Source organism: Grammomys surdaster, unplaced genomic scaffold (genome assembly GCF_004785775.1).
Source record: "Grammomys surdaster isolate TR1022 unplaced genomic scaffold, NIH_TR_1.0 100, whole genome shotgun sequence".
Classification (NCBI taxonomy): Eukaryota; Metazoa; Chordata; class Mammalia; order Rodentia; family Muridae; genus Grammomys; species Grammomys surdaster.
Window position 1 is genome coordinate 11,028,103 of NW_021604579.1, and position 20,141 is coordinate 11,048,243.

Here is a 20,141-nt window from a genome sequence, read left to right on the forward strand (position 1 = left end):
TGTCTGGGATACTCAAAGGCACGTATGGCAAGGTTTGTGTCAGGCTTTCCTCCAAAACAGCCAAAGTGTGTGTTAGTGAACTTCTGGAAGGCTTTAAAGCCTGAGGAGCAGTTCACAGAAGGCCTCCATGATCTTGGTCATGAAGTTTTGTCACAGAAACAGAAAAGTAACTAGCAGAGCACCCTAGTCTTGCCATTGTTTTCTTTGATTGTGGCCCAAGATTACTTCAGATTCCCGGGCACTGTGTAGCTGGTTGAGGCGACAGTTAACACAATTCACCAGAGGCCACAGATCTTTCCTAAGTGAACTATTGTGTGAAGCAGTTCTAACTGGCTTTAAATGTAACCCATAAATGTAACAAGGCTTTCTCCTTGTGTTAGATTTCCTTTCTGCTCAGAAACATTTATCTCTAACTGGAAGATGGTGGGCCCACAATCTGCTCAAAGCCCCTCTCTAAGGAACACAGACAGGCAAGCTACTTTTCTGCTTTTCCCCACCTTAGTGAGCAGCAAGTGGGAGCTGTTGGGCAAGGTTTTATCTTTACATTTGACAAGAAAAAACAGCCATATTCTTCTAGCGTGTCAGAAGCAGCAAGGTGGCAAAGATCTGACAGGCCTGAGTAAGGCTGCCCCACCTGGGGGCTGACAACCGCCCGGGTGGTCCCGAGTGGTGCTGGGTCACTAGCGAACAGCCTAGCCTGGCTGCACTTCTGATCAGATCATCATCATGTCCAGTTGCTTCAGTGTGCTGAGCATGCTGCCTGCATGGCCTCTCTCCCTGCCGCAGCCCCACAGCACCTCCTGCCGTGAAGTGCATCCATTCTGCTGGGAATGCTTCTGCCAGAAAATCTCAGGCTTCTACCCTGAGAGGCACATCTGATGGGCATTCAGTGAAGCCAGGAAATCTGTGTTTTTGACAGTTTTCTCAGTGAGAAGGATGGCTGGGGAGGTACTGCAGCAAATGGCTTATGCCCCACTCCCCGCTTGCTCCTGAACACACGAACTCCAGTGTAACCCTTTTAAAGCATTTAGCTTAGAGAAGCCCTTGGGAAACAATGCTAAGAGAATGTGCAGATGCACAGAAGTGGCAGTAAACAGTGACATGCTGTGCCGAAAGCCCTGCAGCTTTCTAGAGACCTGGCTTGAAAGCTGCCTCCCCAGGACTCGCCTGCTGGCACATGGCTTAGGACAGTGTTATGTAATGATTGTCACAGTCAGCTAAGCAGACAGTGCTTCACTGGACGGTTCTGCTCTGAGAAGTAGCAGAACAGGCTGTCGTACACAAAGCACACAGTCCAATATACCACAACCAAAACACTGTTATTCACAAAAAGCCAAGCTTACAGTCTAGCTAAGAAAATATGCATTTTGGATAAAGATGGTACTTTTGAAAAAAAAAAAAGCTGCTTAGGGACAATTTAAGGGCAGACCGAACACCTTTACTTAAAGTCCAAACAAAAGCCAGTAGTTGGGAGCAGGGAGATGTCTCAGTCGGTAAAAGTGCCTGTCATCAGCCTGATCTCAGTTCCCCGGAGTCCACAGGGAGGAGAGAACAAGTTACCCTTTGACCCATGCACATGTATCGCAGCACACATCCCTCCCATACACACATTTTAAAATGGACTAGAGAGACGGTGGCTCTCTCGGCGGGTAATGGCACTTGTTGGCAAGCCTGATATCCTGATTAGATTCTTGGAATCCACATAGTGGAAAGAGAGAACCAACTCCTCGGTGTCCTCTGACCTCCAGATATTCTGCCCACCTTGTCATCTCCCCAGACTCCTGAGGCTACCTTTATTTACAGCTTGTACAGTGCACAGGCCTGGTAAGGAGGGCCAAGTTGTCGGGCTTGCCAACAAGTGCCATTACCCACTGAGCCACCATCTTACCAATCCATTTTTCAACATTTGTATATGAGAGGGACACATGAACTGTGATGTCCTCAGACACACCATTTGGACTGATCTCATTGAGTAACACACTAGAGCTGAGACTGTCCTCATGTTTACATGAAGAAAATAAGGTCCCAAGTTGGGAGACACTTCCCCAGGGTTTGCAGTGAGGCAGATGCTGAGCCCAGTAATCCGCTCCTCCTGCATACGTCACCATCAAATACCCAAGCTTACGTATTCAGTGCAGAGTGGAGTAGGGCTCCAACCTCGCCTTGCTGCAGTTTAGCATTTGTCTGTACACACATAGTTAATAATTAAAAAGTGTTCATTTGCAACACCATCTGTCATCAGTGTTTTTCATCAATGGATCTGTTTAACCTGTTTATTGATCTATTTGGCTATCACAAGGCTAAAATCATACTGGCTTAACTGCCACTGCTCTGTACACTGTGGCATCTGGTACACAAGTCTCACGTCTGTAAGTCTTAGGGATTTCAGAATTGACTCAAGTTCTATTGAACAGAAGTTGCAATTTCAATTAAATTTATAAAGTTTTTGGAAATGGGTGTCTGAGCATTGTCTTTCAATCTGTAATCTTAATGTGGGTCTTCTGTGACTTTCAGTGACGCTCAATAGTATTCTCCATTGTTATAAACTTCTTTGAGATGAAATGCTTGTTCATTTGGGGAGCAGGTATATTTTCTCGCTGTTATTTGTGTTCCTTGAGTGTAACCAGGATTCTTCCATGCTCTGCAAGTGCTTCATCCCTGAGACACCTGCCTAGGCTGCTACTGTAAAAGGCATCTTCTTGAGTTAGTTTTTGCTTGTCAATGGTTGAAATGCCTTTGGTTCCTCACAGATCTTAAATCTAGCACCTCTGAACTCTTCTGGACTTTCTACTAAGTTCTTTCTTCTTTTCATCCTTTTTACCTTTTATCACACTGGTGGGATCCAGTAAAGCCACCAGAAGCAGTGACAGGGAGTCCTTGCCACCCTGACCTATCCTCATTCATAAACAGCACTTGCTCTTGGCTTTCTCCTGATTCTTGGTCTGTTAAGGGCCTCTTTGTTGCTGTCTTAGTTAAACAGGTACTGAATGTTACCTGTCTGCATAGTCTATTTCAGTTCCCTTCGCTTCTTGATGACGACTTGGGTTCCCCAACCTTCTCAACCAAGAGTGATTTCATGAACTTAACACACACTGGCTGTGTAGACTAGAAACAAGAAAGGCTACTTCTCAAGTCCAGAGCTACCTGACTGCTTTTAGGGAAGACTGTGGCTTAAGCCTAGTGGATGGGACTGCCTTGAGGGAGGCTGGAACCCCTTCTCTGTCAGTTACAGAAGCACCCAGGAAGCAGGGAACAGGGCTGTTGCAGTAAATATTAGGAGTTTCTACACCACCCTGGAGCATGTAGTTCCCAAATAAAAGATACAAAACCTTTGAATTTTAATAAGCCTTAAAGCAGTAGAACTGGGCAGATATCAACCCTCTGTGCTAGTTCGTCTACTTGCTTGTCAGTAACCCCAAGATATCACTTGCATGTTCTGCCTGGGCCACTCCTACTCCATCCACCTTACCATGGCCTTCCTCCTCCTTCCTCTCCCTATCCTCACAGTCTCTCTTCAGACACCCCCATGGGACTGGGAGCAAGAACCAGACCAAACTTCTACAGGGGGTTTAGTATACACAACATGGTTGTCCAACTTGAAGGGAGGAAAAGCACGCATCTTCCTACCATTCTCAGATGTGGCCAGTTTGCCAGCTCCCTTTGTTAGACCCTCTAAACCAGGGGGTGGTATGCCATTTTCTTCTCTCAGAAGTGGGAAAACATGGGCTACAGATGAGACAGCTCAGCAGTTAAGAACACACAATGCTCTAGCAGAAGACTTGGTCTCTAGGATCCACACTGGGTGGGTCACCATAGCCTTTTAACTCTAAGGGACATGACATCCTCTTCTGGCTGCCGAAGGCACCTGCACTCTCACCCACATACCTACACATAAACACACACACAAGTATAAATAATTTAAAAACACAACTTTTTTTTTAAAAAAAAAAAAACTCCAGTAGAATACTGGAGAAACAGCCTGTGGAAACAGGCTTTTCAAATGGTGGTTTCCCATGTTTGAAGGCACAACGTACTCACTGCCTAGTACTGCCCTCAACAGCTCTGTCTGCTGTGTGGGGATCTTTGGTTCCACGAGACTTAGTAGGCCTTGATTGCTGTATTGACTTCAAGAGTTGTCTCGAAGCAGGAGATAAGTTGGGACCAGCAAGAGGTGCTTCAGGGGATGCAGAAGATAATTCCACACAAGGAAGAACTTTTACATTGACTCTGATAGGAATATCACAGCAAGTGAACAAGCCATCAGCCAGGAATTTTGTGGAGTAGACAGATATGTGCCAGAGGTGGGCTGCTGGTCTGTGCTCTGGACTGAGCTCTGGGGTGTGAAATGAGCAGTTAACAGAGGTGCCTGGGTTTATTGGAGAGCCATCGTGATCAACAAGTGTGTTAGTTTGGAGCTACTGGGTTCACAGCAGTCCTCCATAGGCTTCTCTGCCCTTTGTGCCATTGGCTTTCATGCCTTTGATCCTGGAGGCTGACCTGCCTGTTGCTTAAGAGCTGGAGAGCCTTTATATAATGTGCAAACTGGATCAGGTACAGAATAGGGACTAGAAAGCAAAGACCTCCAGAGTCCATTCCTACTGTGGAGGGAGTATTGCTCAGACCACCTTCACACAGCACTGTGGCACCAACGGGCTTTATTGGTGGGACTTAGAACCATGGTAAACCCTGGCATGCAGACTGAGGGCTTGGGACAGGTGCTAAGCAGAGAGAGATGAGAAGCCTCCATGGGAGCTGCTGCTTGGGGTGCTTTGTCTCTTAGTTTTTACAGGCAAGTTTGCAGGCAGACAGTTCAGCACTTCACAAACTGATGGGTGACCTCGAAAATCCCCACAGACTCCTGCGCCTTCTCATCATAGTCTGTCCAGTCCTATGAAATAAGAAGGCAGCATCAGCCTTTCAAGGCAGAACAGGACAATGTGGACAGTGGAACCAGAAGTTCCAGAGCCTAACGCAGGTTCTGACTCAGCTAGTCATGAATGCAGGAGACTCTTAACAGAGCAGAGAACCCAGGCCTAAACTCCATCTCTTGGTCTTGTAACCAGGCAAGTCATGTCGTTTCCCCAAACCTGAGTTCTGTCCTTTATTAAAAAAGAAAAACAGGAGACTTGAGAGTGAATGTTAAAAGAATGAAATGAAACATTTCATTTTCCATTCACACAAAACACATTTAGCACAGTAACCGGCACAAGGTGGGCACAGAATGCCACCTACTGCTGTTAAAAGGAGGCAGGCAAATAGAATGAGCTGTTGTTCTTCCTTCACAGAGGTAAAGCCCCGGGGCGGGGGTAGTGCTCAGAGTACCCCTTGCTGCTGCTAGGCCTTATTGTGCTCGATGCCATCATGTTCTTCTCGTGTTTGTGGTGGTGCGATTATTTAGTGGAGATTGCCACCCATCTCTGGGCAGTTTACCTGATGTACAGAAGAGTGAAGATCTTCCCAGACACTGCTGTTTAGGTGGATTAGTGATTCAGTTGAATTTTCTGATAACAGTTTAAAGATACAAGTGGCCAGTGCTTCTTATGAGTGATCTATAGAAGATAGCAATAAAACTAAAAAATACCTTTTTTTTCAGCTGGATGTGAGATTTACTGGAGATAGGGAATAAGAACAGGGAAATTTCAGGCATTGCTAGCCCACAAGTCATGCCTGTGAGAAACAGGCCAGTGATCAAAAAAGCAATTACATTCCTGTAACTATGGTTAGGTCTGAGTCTCCTGGTCCTGTAGCTGACAGATGGAGTTACAGGGTTTTGGTATGCACCTCGAGAAAGCAGTTCTAAGAGGAAAATAAATGACCCTATTGGGAGTGAACACAAAGGAAAGTAGACAGTTAGTTATCCAGGCCAGCTCAGCAAGGCTTCGTCAACTAGAACAAGAACCAAAGTCAGCCACACTGTGACCACAAACTGCTGCCAGTCCAAGAAAACTGCCTGAAATATACTTTGATGGCATAAACTTTGTTAATCAATAATAAAAAAATATTGTTTTGGGATAAAGATGTAATTATGGGAGGAAAAATAGTAGGAGAGAATGTTTAACTACATGTGGACTTTTGAGGAAATTTGTTTTTTGAACTGTATGACTTATGATTATGAGGTGATTTCTTTCTGCATAAAGACTTTTGTTCAGAGTAGTTTACAAGAGTTATGAGAAAAAATAACATTACAGAGAACAGGAGAAAATATGAGCTTGCTTCAACCATAACATGTCTGTGTGTCTTCTTATTGCCAACTTCACAGGTCCTCCTCAGAACCCTGACCTGCTGGAGCTGGACTCTGGCAACTGCCCTTAAACATTATACTTATGGTCATTTCAGTAGCAGAATCATCAACCAAAAGCACAAAAATCTGGAGCTTGCTCGGAAGCCCTGTTCACCAAAAAGAGAATTCCCACCAGGCACTATGTAACATCTTGCAAGATCCCCAAGTCTCACCTTTTCTTGCAGATTAATGTCACTGAAGACGGTCCCCGACTCCAAACCTTCAGCCGCAAACCCAGCCTGCAGGAGACAGGAAGGCAGCAGGGAGGGTGGGGAAAAGAAGGAGCCTGTGAAGACTGGCCCAGGGCTGCTCTTCCTAGCAAAGCCTTCATGATGAAAGGCAACTTCAGCATACACAGCTTCTCCTGATAAACTCGAGTTTCCAAGTTACTCGGCACTGCCGCGGTGTCTCTAAATTACAGCCCTGGCCCCGAAGACTGCCTTGGTTTCCTTTCTGTTGCTGTGATAAACACCATGACCCAAAAGCAAGTTGGGAGAACAGAGTTTACTTTTCGTACAGCCCATCATCCAGGGACACCAGGGCAGGATCCTACAGACAAGCACTAAAGCAGAGGCCATCTAGGAAGAGTGCTTCTGGCTTGCTCAGCTACTTTTCTTTCCCATCCTTCCCCTCCCTCCCTCCTTTCATTCTTCCCTCTCTCCCTCCTTCCTTCCCTCCTCCCTCTGCCTCTCTCTCTCTTTATTGAGACAGTGTCTCACTATGTAGCTCTGGCTGACCTGGAAGTTACTACGTAAACCAGTCTGGTTTTGAGCTCACAGAGATCCGCCTGCCTCTGCCCTTCAAGTGCTGGGATTAAAGGCGTGTAACCATGTCCAGCCTCAGCTATTTTTCTTATATAGCACCTGGGACAATTCTTCAGTTGAGGCTAACAAAAACCAACCAAGTATAAACGCAGGCATGGGGTAAACTCTCCCATCACTCTATCTGTTGAAGAACTAGGTATGCACCCCACTTCCCTCTCTGAACCTTAGTTTGTGGGGTGTTTGTTTGTTTGTTGAGACAGGGTCTCTCTCTATATCTCTGGCTATCTTGGAACTTGCTATGTAAACTGGGCTGTCTTTGAACTTACAGAAACCCACCTGCGTTAGCCTCCTGAGTGCTGGGATTATAGTTAAGACCCACTATGCCTGGCTCTGAACCTAGGTTTTATTTGTTTGCTTCTGAGACAGGGTCTCATGGATCCTGGGCTGGCTTTAACCTTTCTGCGTGGCTGAAGATTTTTATCTGTGTTTTTGTTTATGAAACTGGGATGCCAATACCATCTTTTCTAACTTACCTCACAGATAGATTTACTATGAGGTAAAAATGTACAAATAAGCGGATGAGCACTGACTGTAAGACTCAGACAGACAGACAGACAGACCCGGGTTTAAATGACAGCCCCCTGCTTACTAACTGTGGGACTCTGGCACGCTGCAGTCTCTGAAGTTCCCTTGTCTAAAAACTAGGATGAACCACTCCACAGGTTACAGTAAGGATGAAATGAAGTAACAGAGAAAGGTGATGGGCGTGGAACACAGCACACAGTAGGCATTTAATAAGTGACAGTGTGATGGGCGTGGAACACAGCACACAGTAGGCATTTAATAAGTGACAGTTACTATTCATAGGCTTCCTGCTTTGTGTTGTAGCTCAGTGCTAGAACACAGAAGGGAAAAACAAGATGGAGAATTCCTATTTTAGTTTCTGTAAAAAGCAAAGTTCACTCACTCCATTCCCACCCCAGAGTCTTAAAATTACATACCTGGGGCTGGAAGTCAACTGGTTCAAGGCCCCGGCACTCAAACTCCACTATTGTCTTGAACTTCTCATTGTCTTCAGCCTGGAGAGGAAGTATATTGAGGAGGCAGGCCCAATGGGCCCTCAGGAGACCCCCATGCCCTCTGCTCTTTCTACCATGTGGGCCCTTACTACACCCGTGAGCCTAGAATAAGACCCAGAACAAGTTAGCCCTTTAAAAAACCAAAAAGCCTGCTTGGGTACTGCTCCCGATGGGACCTTCTGTAGAGACAGATTCTGCAGAAGAGTGAGGATCCTTGGGTCAGCCCTCCTGTATGTCAGTAGAGCAGAGGAAACCCTACATGTCTATTGTAAGGATCTGAATCATGCACTGAGAGCCAAGCATTGGCCCTAACACTAGGTTCAATGAATAGTAAATAACCAAAAAGACAGGAATGTTAAGCTACAAGGACTCTAGACCATCCATATGGTCCCAGTAAGTACACCATGGCCTTTTGCTAACCATCCACCATGTTGGGCTGGAGAGATGGCTCAGAGGTTAAGAGCACTGTCTGCTCTTTAGAAGTCCCAAGTTCAATTGCCAGTGGTTACTATAGATGGTGGCTCATAACCATCTATAATGAGATCTGATGCCCTCTTCTGGACTACAAGCATACATGCAGGCAGAATGTCATATACATAATAAATAAATCTTTTAAAAAAATAAGGAACCTCCCCTACCATCCACTATGTCATGAGGAGAAGGGCTGGGCATGTGGAGAGGGTGCCTCTTGGGAGGTGGGTAGCCAAGAAATCCATGCCCCATCCATGGATTTCATCCGTGGGCTCAGACTACCAAGCACCATGCCCTGATTTTCATTCCGTGTACTTTCTCTGTGTACTCTCAGGGGAAACACTGTGGTATCACCCAGTGGATGATATGATATGGTAGACCAAAGGTGGACTGAGCAAATGAACAGCTGAGTGAGGTGCATGAGAGAGTAACTAAGCAGCGGACATGGTGTCCAGTACCTGGACTCTCAGCACTCAGGAGGCTGAAACAGAAGTATGAGGAGTCTGGGCCAAGCCTGGGCTACCTAATGAGACCCAGTCTCAAGCAAAACAAAGAGTTAAGTACATGGGACAATGTCCAGTGGCAAACCACTCTGATGCAGCAAGTCTTGAACCCACTCCTCCTACCCACCATTCTGACACTATCCCTGACACTACAGCAGGAAACTTACATTGTAAGACTTGATGGTGCTGCTCAAAATGTCTGAAATATAAAATGGAAAAGTTGACTTGAATCTATCCCCGGACTCCACCCAGGTGCCCAGACACGGCTTGGGAAAAGAGAGGTGCAGAGGTTATAGTACTTCACACCTAAGTCCACCCCTGGACAACACAAGCCTGCTTCCAGTCAGCATGGAAGAGCCTGCCTGACCTACCAATAGAGTTTTCTCGTGCACACAGCTTGCACTTCTGGACCATGGAGGCACTGCCTCGGCCTCCTTTCAGCGCCACACTGTCCTGGCAAGAAGCAAACAGAATCTCTAGTCATGTAAAGGCTAGACGCAGGGATCCCAGAGAGATCTCACCCCACCACCTCATCCAGTGGAACAGACTAAGACCACAGAAGTGAATCACTTGCCGACCAGCGATAAGAGGCTTACGGAGAGCTTGGCAGTAGAGCATGCTCAGATGTGCGAGGCCCTGGATTCAATCCCCTGGGTGGGGCAGAATCCTAAGGAGTCTTCTCGTGGTTGAGAAAAAAAGGCCCTCTTGATTTTGAACTCTGCCTGACATCCCAAAGATGTCTGTTGTTCCCCCTGCGGGTCACACTGGTGCTAAACACCAGGCCCTCAAATGGTCAAAGGAAATAGAGATGAAGGCCAGTTTCCCCAAATTTCTGCCCAGGAGCATATGTGTGTATGTGGTAGGGACCGTTACCATCAGGCGGATATACTGCCACTTCTCTGAAATCTCGCCACAGTTGCCACATTTCATCTTGGGGAAGAAAAAGAATATTAGTTGAGCAGGTGACTTCCTTGGAAAGACACCATGGGAAGGGTAAGTATAGTGTAAAGTAAGCGCATAGCCTAAAATCCTCCTTTTAATTTATTTTAGAATAGCCCAAACTATTTTTGAACCTGAGATCTTCCTGCCTCTGCTTTCCAAGTACTGGGATCACAAAGGAGTGCCACCATACCTAATACATCCTATCTTCTAGGTGATTCCTACATCATCCTATAGTCAGTCCCAACGAGGACATGAGCAGATTTATCTCCAGGTAAGAACAAGTTGTTTCTGATGCTGTCACCCCCTCTAGAATCTGTGCCATTTGACTGGAGACTCCAAGTTGCCACAGGCCTCCAGCTCTGTGCTTAGGATCCTGAGTGCTGGGGCTAACAGTTCATCATTTTGTTACTGTTTCTCTCTTACTGTTTCTTCAAGTCAGAAAAGTTCATTCTTCAAATGAGCCCTGGAACTCCTGCTCCAAACATTTGGAAATAGGAGCTGTAGGGGAAATGGTAGAGCCCAGTACTGGGGTGGGGGTGGGGTGTGGAAATAAAAGAGATCTGTTATGGCTCTGGTGAGTCACTGAGGTAAGATTAGGGGAATAACGCAGAATCCGGGACAGTGAAGGGCCTCACACTGCTTGGACCTCTACAGACCATATGGACAGAGTACCCACCCAGTTTACTAGCACTGTGTGAGGACAAAGGGTGGCCAACTTTCACAATAAGTAAAGCCAGCAAATAAAACAAGGTGAATTTATTCACTGTACTAAGTAGTCACAAGGTCCCTTCAAATAACATTTTATTCAGTGTGTGCTTACAAACCAAGAGCTGGAAGGATTTCACATCAGGAGAGTGCTAGCATGCGACTCCAAATTCAGATATGACCCCCCCAGAACTAAAGAGGGTAAAAACAGAAAACTCCACTGTGTGAGGAGGCCAAACATCTGTAATCCTAGCAAGATCAAGAGTTTAATGTCATCCTTCGCTACATAAAGAGCTCGAGGCCAGCCTAGATTACATAAGATTAATGTTTAATTAATAAAAAAAAAACCCTAAAATTCCATCCTGAAAAACTCACTTAGATGCCTGGTTAAGTACTTTAGACGCAATGGAACAGAAAAGCTCCCAGCTCAACACTGAGATCATGGCTTTGCCCTGAGCCCTAGGATGCCCACTGCCTCCCGATGGTCCTCCCTTTCCCAGGAGGAATCCGCCTTCCGTCGCACCTTCAGGTACCACCGGAAGTCCTCGCCTACTGGCCGAAGGTTCGTGACGTTCTCTAGCGTGGCTTTGAGCTGCAGCGCGATTTTCTGAGAAGAGGGCGGGACAAGCTGAGTGCACGGCCTCATCTGCTCAGCTCTGTGCCACGCCCCACTCCCCCCCTCCCGGCTCAAGCCCGGCCTCCCGGGCCTTACTCCTTCCACTCCCTTCTGGCCTGAGCTAGTGACTCTGAGCCCCTCGCCGCCTCCGCCCCACCTCTCACTCGGCTACCGATGGGATGCCCCGATGGCGAATCGCCTCCATTACCCCCATAGCTGCCCGGTCCACGTTATGCCGCTGCGACAGCTGCTTTCCGGCCCGTCGTAAAAGGCTGGCGTCGTTGCGCAGCCTCAGTGCGAGTGGGCGGGGAGCCGGGCATTGGTGCGCGGTATAAGTTCCCTGTTTCCAACTTGTCCCTCCTTAACCTGCCGGTCTGGGCTGTTTTCGGTAGGTTCGCTGGAACCAGTGGGATCCCTAATACCAGAGATGGTACCTGATTCTCAGTCTGTGCCTTCACTAAGCAGGCAAGATAGTCGGGCTCGAAACCTCTGCCAGACCTCTCTAGGCCCTCGGTTCTCTATCCGACTTCTCACTACCCTGTGGTCCTAAGGCTTCTCCGATTACATTTCAGCCTCCCATATTTGGGATAGTCGCTTTCTAAACTGTCCACTGTATCTACACGATCTGATGCTGCGACCTTTCCCACAGGGCTGCCCTGTGTCCACGTCCTCCTAGTGGTACCTGTGTTTTAACAGAGCTGGCTTTCCCCCCACCTTAGTCATATACTTACTGACAGTGCAGGAGCTGGGGGACAAACATTCGAAAACACGTCCCATTTTTTTCGAGACAGGTTTTCTCTGTGTAATAATAGCCCTGGCTGCCCTCAACTGGCCCTGAACTCAAAGAGATCCACCTACCTCTGCCTCCCGAGTGCTGGCATTCAAGGCGTGTGCCACCACGCTTGGCCTCACTTTTATGGCCTAGTCTTTTTAAATTTTATGTATTTGAGTGTTTTGGCAGGTAGTATGTATGTCTGTAGCTCCCACCAAGGCTAGAAGAGGGCACCATAATCCTTTAACACTGATGTGAGCCACCCTGTGGATGTTAGGAATAGGATGGGGTCCTCTATTAGAGTAGCAAGTTCCCTTAACTGCTGAGCCATTCCCCTACTTGCTCGACACCACCAGACTGGCCTTTTATCTCAGAAATCTGGCATCCTGACATATCAGATACAAATGATATCCCTAACTTGAAGCAGACAGTATGAAAAGTCTGAGGACACTTGGGACCTCGTCTCAGACTGGAATGTCTCTAAGGATACGTATTAAGGCTCATTGTGTCCCTTCAGTCATATGAACCGTATCAAGTCCCATTCCTTCTGGTGCAATCTAGTCTGCTATTTCCGGAAAGCCATGAAATTTAAGTAATGGCAAGAGAAAGTTCCTGCCAGTTTACCTACTGAACAGTTTTCCTCCACACTGAAATAAAGGATGTGTAAAAAGGCCCAAACACAATACAGCTTCATGCCTGAGAAGCTAACACTAATGCTAGCCGGGTGTTTTACTACTGAACTATAACTCCAACAATTAATTAATCTTGTAATTCTTCAGGGTTCCCATTTCCCTTGAAACTTAAAAATCTGGGTGTGGTGGCACCTGCCTATAATACCAACACTTGGGAGATTGATCCCAAGATCAAAGTCATCCTGGGCAGCAAAGGGAGGGGAGGCTTTGTCAAAACAAGATCCAGGTACCTTGTCCTGGAATATTGCTAATGAGATTAACTCTCACTGTACTGAAAATGATTCAGATGTGTGTGTACTAACGCCCACAGCACAGCACAATGTGGAAGTTCTGAGTCAGTTCTTGCCTTCCACCTTGTTAAGGCAGGGTCTTTCTGCTACTGGGTGGCTTAGTCCAGGCTAGCTGGCCCAACATAAGTCCCACGGATGCGGATTGTGGTCAGGTTTATTCAGCTAAAGCTTTTACTGCCAGAACCATCTCCTTGGCCCTCATTGTATTTTTAAACCTTTCCCCATCATTTCCTGTAAAATGGTAGTTTTTAGACAGTTGCTTAGGTTTTTCTTTCTTTCCTCTGTCAAGTCTCCCAGAATGTTTGTATTTTACATATTGAGAATTCACATATTCAGGTGTTTAAAAAAAAAAAAGATGTTATCACATTTATTAAAGACCATCATTTATTGTTTATAAAAATTGCCCCAATATACAGAAAAAAAATTCCTAATTACGGTAACTAAAACCTCCCACCCGCCTTGTGTCCACAATATCCAATTTAGATTGGTTTAATCTTGAAGTGTAATCCAATAAGACTGAAGACTAAACACTTCAGGTCCTGGACAAGATAATAAAACACTCGTAAGCCTTCTGGATCCCTAAAACACAAAAAAAAACCAAAATGTTTAAGAAGCAGAGAAAAATTGGCAAATACAAAAAATTAATAGCTCAATTACTATAAAAATGTTCCTTTTGAAGATATTTACAGTAATAAACCCTGAGGAAGCACATGTCCATTAAGAAAGGTCACTTACTAAAATGGAGCCATTTAAGCATGTTGTTTTTACTGTGAAAATACATAAAATTAAGGGGGAAAACTGTGATTTCTAAAACAGTTTTGTCTCTTATGCTTTCAAAACAAAACTGTATATAGAACTGGAAATCCAGGTCAGTGGTGGAAAAATGCAAGGCTCTAACAACAGTTAATTCCCAGCACCACAAACCTAAATAAAAGGTCCCACCTCCACCCCCAGCACAGGGTGAGGGGGTTAAAATCTGTTTTGTTTTTGAGGCTGGGTCTAGTTATACAGATCAAGATGGCTCAATCATGAGACTCCTGTGTTGTTTTCTTCTTAAACAAAATCTCAATCGTTTGGTTTTATCAATGACTCCAGAGCCAGATGCTGGGGTGAAAGCCTCCTAGCTCAGAGGGGCAAAGAAAGTACCCAGCTGACCTTCCTCATCAACCAATGTTCCAGAAGCCATCTCCTAAAAACCTCTTTCACACTGAATGGCCCTCCCTTCTACTTCCTGTGCGTCTCTCCATCTGCCCTCCTGACTCCCTGTTACTCTCTGTGGTTTTTTTCCTGTGTTCATTCTCTGTCAACTGTTTGCTCTGCCTTTTGGGCTATGGTTGACTTTATTCAATCATGTTTACAATATTCAAGCAGAGAGCTCTTGGATTAAAAGTGTGTGCTAAGGCTGGGCCACACCACAACTAAAGGCAGGGTTTTTCAAAGTAAATAACAATCTCAGGGCTCACAGCGCGATCAGATGTCCTGTGCTGTACCTCCCAAGTACTTGAGATTATAAGCATGCGCCACCATGCCTCAGCTCCTGGTGTTTTCTAAGACTAAGAAATTACATGTCGGCTGGGCAGTAGTGGTGCATGCCTTTGATCCTAGCATTTGGGAGGCAGAGGCAGGCAGATTTCTGAGTTCGAGGCCAGACTGGTCTACAAAGTGAGTTCCAGGACAGCCAGGACTACACAGAGAAACCCTGTCTCGAAAAACCAAAAAAAAAAAAAAAAGAAAAAAAAAAGGAATTACATGTCAAGATGTTAGGTAGAACTGGGCATACATGCTTTTATTCAAAGTTCAAGGCTGGCCTGATCTATATAGCTGAATTCTTGGACAGTCATGGCTAGAGAATAAGATCCTTTTTTTTTTTTTTTTTTTTTGAGAATAAGATCCTTTCTGAAACAAAAACGATGTTATCACTGGTTGTCTATTAAGGATAGGAAAGAACTTTCCCTTTCTCTTTTCTGTATTTCCTGTATTTTCCACAATGACCATCGATTGCTCTCAGAATTGAAGAAAAAAATTAAAGAGTAAGCAGGACTGACAAGTATGTCTAGGAAGCGGAGAGCTGTCAAATTCTAAGGGTTCTTTATAGCAAATAGAGTCACATCCCAGTGTTAGAATTGGACCACACTAACAACATGAATTTAAAATTTAAATACAGCAAGATTTCAAATTTCACCAAGACTAAGATGGGCTAGTCTGAACAGTCAACACCCAGAAAGCTGTTCACACAATGAGCAGCATGGTGTGGCCTCATTTCCTCTTCTGGTTGTCACTACGTACTCCTACATGTCTCTGAGAAGCAGTCACTGCATGAACCACCACAAGTAAAAGAAGCAACTCCTGAAAATACAACTGGGCTTGTGGGCTCAGCCATTGATGGGTATAGTTAGGCCTATAAGGTTTCCAACTGTCACATGTACGTTCAGATGCTTCCTCTTGTCATTTCCTAAGCGATACATTACAGCAGCTATTTACACAGAATTTGGCTTTACAAAGATGACTTAAAGTAAATGGAAAGTACACAGGCTTCATGCAAACATGACACTATTTTATAGAAGGAAATTAAGCATTAAAGATTCTAGTACCAAAATCCATGAAACTAACCCCTCCATGATACCGAGCCACGTAACCTGGAAACACCCCCCCCCCATGACTGAAGAGGCTCACACCACCCACCTCTGTGTTGTGCCTGCACCATCTTTGTATGATGGCCCCATATGGGTTGATACTTTCCGTTCAATCTCTAACAACAGACACAACTGATTATAAATGTCAGATATGCTTACTTGGACTGGTTGACATCAATAAGGGAACCAATTTTTGATGTTGTAAAAGAAATGTGTTCATCTCCAATGACAATTTCAAGCTCCTAAAAACAACAATAAACAAACAATATATATGTATCAAAGTCAGACAGTATTGGTTCATTCATCAAGCACACAGGACGAAGGCTCATCGAAACTCTGGTCTTTATGCTTGCATTATTAGGGTGTGTGTGTAAGACGTAGGCATGAATCTCAGAGCGTATTCATGGAGACATGAGGACAACTTGTAGAAGTTGTCACCTCACACCTTTACGTGGGTTATGGAGATTGAACACAAGCTGCCAGGTGTGGCCACAAATCCCCATCCCCATCCCATCTTTTTAAAAAGAAATACACGTTATTGCCTGTTCTCTGGCATCCCCTGAAACTACTGTGTATTCCTTCTACTTGCTTTTTTAGACTTAGCAGCATCTTTTTAAGTAAATGGCCACAGCACATGTGTCTATGTTCTCTTTCATTCAACACTGTTTCTCAGATTTGGCCTCGTTGAGCTGCTCAACACTTTAAATGCTCTGAACATGCCATTTCCTTACTGAGCGGACTTAGGTTCTCAAGTTTTGTTACTATAAATGATATGGCAAGAATGTTCTAGATCTTGAGGCTGAGCTCACAGTAAACATTTGTGCCAGCCCCGGGGTTGGGTCCCCAGGCCCACTCTGCTAGCTCCTATCCACATGGCTGTCGATGTGGCTGCACAGACACCTTGTTCCTACCAGCACTGTGTTGGCTCTTTCTGTCCTTTTGAACACCTGGGTTAGGCTTTTAAGTGTTCTCCTACTTTTGCAGGTTACAAGTGCACTTGTAAATCTTTTCTGTGTTTACTGGCTATTATTTGAGTCTATAAACTATCTACTTATAGCCTTTGCAACATTTTCCCCCCTACCTCAGGTTATCTTTTTATTGGTTTAAATATATTTTCCAAGCATCTTCATCCAGTCTGTGGCTTGTTTCAACTTTATTTTGATGTCTTTTATCAAACTTTTAAGGGTTTTTTTGTTTGTTGACACAAGGTTTCTCTGTATAGCCCTGGCTGTCCTGAAACTTGCTTTGTAGACCAGGCTGGCCTTGAACTCAAGATCCACCTGCCTCTTCCTCCTGAGTACTTGGATTAAAGACATGCGCCACCACAGCCTGGCTAAGTTTTAACTTTAATGAAGTCAAATTTATAAATCTTTTCCTTTAAAAAAAGATATTTTTCTTTGTTTGTTTGTTTGTTTGTTTGTTTTTGAGATGAGTCTCACTATATTAACTTTGGTTGGCCTAGAACTTGCTATGTAGACCCAGGCTGGCCTCAAATCCACAGAGATCCACCTGCCTCTGCTTCTCAAGTGCTGAGATTAGATGCATATGCCACCATGCCCAGCACAATTTTACATTTTAAAAGCACCCTCTCCCCGCTTCCCCTGCTTTAGGATAGAAACATGGGGCTATACAAGACAGGAGAAACATGAAAAACAGAAGCCTGGAGTAAAGAGTAAGTAGCACTTGAGGTGGAATTATCTTTTATTTTTTAGTTATTAAAATGGTAATATAGGACTGGAAAGCTGGCTCAGTTAAGCACACTGATTGCTCATCCAGAGGACCTGAGTTCCATTCCCAGCACCAACATGGAATTAATGACTCCCTAGAACAGGGTATTCCTAGTCACATAGGGTTCCCTCCTCCCCATGTCCCATAGAGCAGTCTTCCTCCTCTTTGTAAGTACAAAGTACAGTGAATAAAGTACTCACCTGCCGGCCCACCCGATCAGGAGGGGGCCACAGAGCATCATCTTCCTTGGTGATTTCACTGTCATCAATAATTCTTTTTAACTCTTCCATCACACTTTTATGTACATAAGCCTGAAATCAAGTTTAAAATGTATGAGCCTATTAGGGCCACTCTCCTTCAAACCATGGCACCCCAACAACATCATTAACTCAAAGTAATAGGAGATAAAACAACTACTCCTGAAGGTCTGCTTCTGGCCCCTCCATAAGGAGGGCCAGGATCAAACTGTATCCAATGACAATATTCCAGCCCACCGGCTTCCTGCTGGCACATCCTGTTCACATACATCTTCTCTCTGCTATGGTTTAAATGTTTGTGACACCCCCCCCCCAATTGTGTTGAAATTTAATTCTCAATGTGAGAACAGTGAGAGGTACAGCCTTTAGTATAGACCAGGGCACAAGGACAGAAGGATGGAAGGGAATTATCTGGTCTCCTTTTGCCCCTTTGTCATGTGTAGAACAGTTTGTTTTGGGAGGCTACAGCAATAAGACACCATAAAGAACAGACAGGGTCCTCACCAAACATCAAACCTGACAGGGTCTTAGAATTCACTGAGAGGTGAATCTATTCTTTATACTCAGTCTTAGGTATTTTAATATAGCCGTGCAAATGGACAGAGATACACCTTTACTCTGTGGTATGGCTTGGACATGATTTCAGTGTGTCCTTCCCAACTCCATTTATGTGTCTAAAGGTTTGGTCCTCAGGGTGGTACTATGGGAAATGGTACAGTCCTTCAAGAGGTCCTTCAAGAGGTGGGAATGAATGGTAGGTCCTTAGATCATTGTAGCATATCATCAGAGGAATTGTGGGACTCCAGTGTCTGTGTGGATCTCTCTCCTGGTTTGAGAGGTCACTGCATGGCCACACACACATTCCCACTACTGCTGTGATGTTTGGATTTTGAACCTCCAGAATGATGAGCTAAATAATCTCTTGTTTTTGCGTCTCATTTAGCCCCACTGGCTTCAAACTTGCTATGAACTCTGATTAATTCCAGACAGAGTTTCCCTGTGTAGACTTGGAACTTGCTCTGTAGATGAGGCTGTCCTCTAGCTCAGAGATCCACCTCCTTCTGCCTCCCAAGTACTGGGATTAAAGTCATGCACCATTACCACAACCATTACTGTGTCCAACTTGAATTTCTAATCCCCCTGCCTTCAACTACAAAGTCCTGGGATTGCAGGCCTGTATCATTCCTGGCAATAATCCTGCAATAGTCTCTGTCAGGTATATTGTCATAGTGGTAATAGACAACTAATACACCCTGCCTTTTAAAGACAAGGTTTTATGCAGCTTAGACTGGCCTTGGGCACTCTGTGTAGCCAAGGATGATCTGATCTTGCTTTCACCTCCCCAGGGCTGATATTACAGACATGACTACCATAACCATTTTCTGTGACGCTAAGAATGAAACCCAGGGCCTTATGAAGACAAACACTCTATCAACTGAGCCCGTCCTAGTCATTAGTCATTCTTAATCAGATAGTACGCTTTTGAGGAGTACTAAGTCATACCAAAAAAAAAAAAAAAAGAAAAAGATATGATGCTGACTTGGCATAAAACTAACTGCTAAATAGTATGAAGACATACTATGTCGTATTTTCAAGTGTAAAAGAGTGGTTAAAAGAAAAGTTTTGATGAAACCTTAATGATATAGTAAAATCCCAGAAGAATGGAACACATGAACTTTACTGAGATATGACTATGCCCAGATTTCTATCATTATCTCTTACAAGCAAGAGTAACTAAGAACAAGCCTCGGATTATTTAATACCTAAGCCATCGTTTTCCTATATAAAGATATAGCAGAGTACTTTGTCACATGGCTTTTAAAATCAGGATTAAAGGAACACATATATGTTAAATTCCTAGTGCCACACAAGGCATCAGCCTGCATTTAAAAGACTTTCCCCCAATCCCTTTCCCCTTCAGAAGCAAATTCAATGTTCTCTTCATAGTCTATGTACTAGGGACTATATCAAACACTGTAAATATATTTAATTCTATGATAGCACTTGGGAGTGGAAGGTAGGTTTTCTTATCCTTTGTTTTACAGATGGAAACACAGAGACCAGGTTCAGCCAGAGAACTTGTCTGAGGTCACACGGTCAGTATGGGGCATACTGAGGGTACAAGCCAAGACACACAGATTTCAAACAGTTACTAGTTATTGATTCAGCTGGGGGGTGGGGGTGGGGAAGCAAATTAGAGACCTGAGAAGTAATCTGTTTAGAAATAAGTGCTTGCTTCCCCCTTCATCTTTCATTACCAGTACTAGAGAAAGCATAAACAATGTGAAACTGAAGGCTAGCTCCTAGTGAAGGAAACATCTGTACCTCTTTCCTGATCATGACATCATTTTTGTAATTGCTGTTGTTGGCATATCGCAGTTTACCTTTGGGAGAAAAAAAAAAAGAATG

General features: G+C 44.7%; 2 protein-coding genes across 3 annotated transcripts in view; both read right to left on the reverse strand.

The window, feature by feature from the left end:
* Window positions 1–4,638: 4,638 nt before the first annotated feature.
* Czib (CXXC motif containing zinc binding protein) lies at window positions 4,639–11,607 on the reverse strand. 2 transcript variants are annotated; one of them, XM_028787845.1, is made up of 8 exons: window positions 11,569–11,607; window positions 11,268–11,351; window positions 9,971–10,027; window positions 9,469–9,550; window positions 9,265–9,296; window positions 8,046–8,123; window positions 6,454–6,519; window positions 4,639–4,888 (listed from the first exon to the last, which is right to left on the reverse strand). In XM_028787845.1, the coding sequence occupies exons 1-8, from the start codon at window positions 11,572–11,574 to the stop codon at window positions 4,811–4,813; spliced, it is 483 nt and encodes a 160-aa protein (XP_028643678.1). In that variant the 5' UTR covers window positions 11,575–11,607; the 3' UTR covers window positions 4,639–4,810. The 2 variants fall into 2 exon arrangements, with proteins under 2 accessions (XP_028643678.1, XP_028643687.1); XM_028787854.1 differs by lacking the exon at window positions 4,639–4,888 and adding an exon at window positions 5,089–5,549.
* Window positions 11,608–13,480: 1,873 nt separating this feature from the next.
* Magoh (mago homolog, exon junction complex subunit) overlaps window positions 13,481–20,141 on the reverse strand; it is an 8,530-nt gene continuing 1,869 nt past the window's right edge. Inside the window, exons 2-5 of the mRNA XM_028785939.1 lie at window positions 20,058–20,116; window positions 17,676–17,786; window positions 15,907–15,989; window positions 13,481–13,693 (exon numbers count right to left, since the gene is read on the reverse strand). Of these exons, the coding sequence (XP_028641772.1) occupies window positions 13,594–13,693; window positions 15,907–15,989; window positions 17,676–17,786; window positions 20,058–20,116 (353 nt within the window). The 3' untranslated portion in view covers window positions 13,481–13,593. The remainder of the gene's footprint in view (window positions 13,694–15,906; window positions 15,990–17,675; window positions 17,787–20,057; window positions 20,117–20,141) is intronic.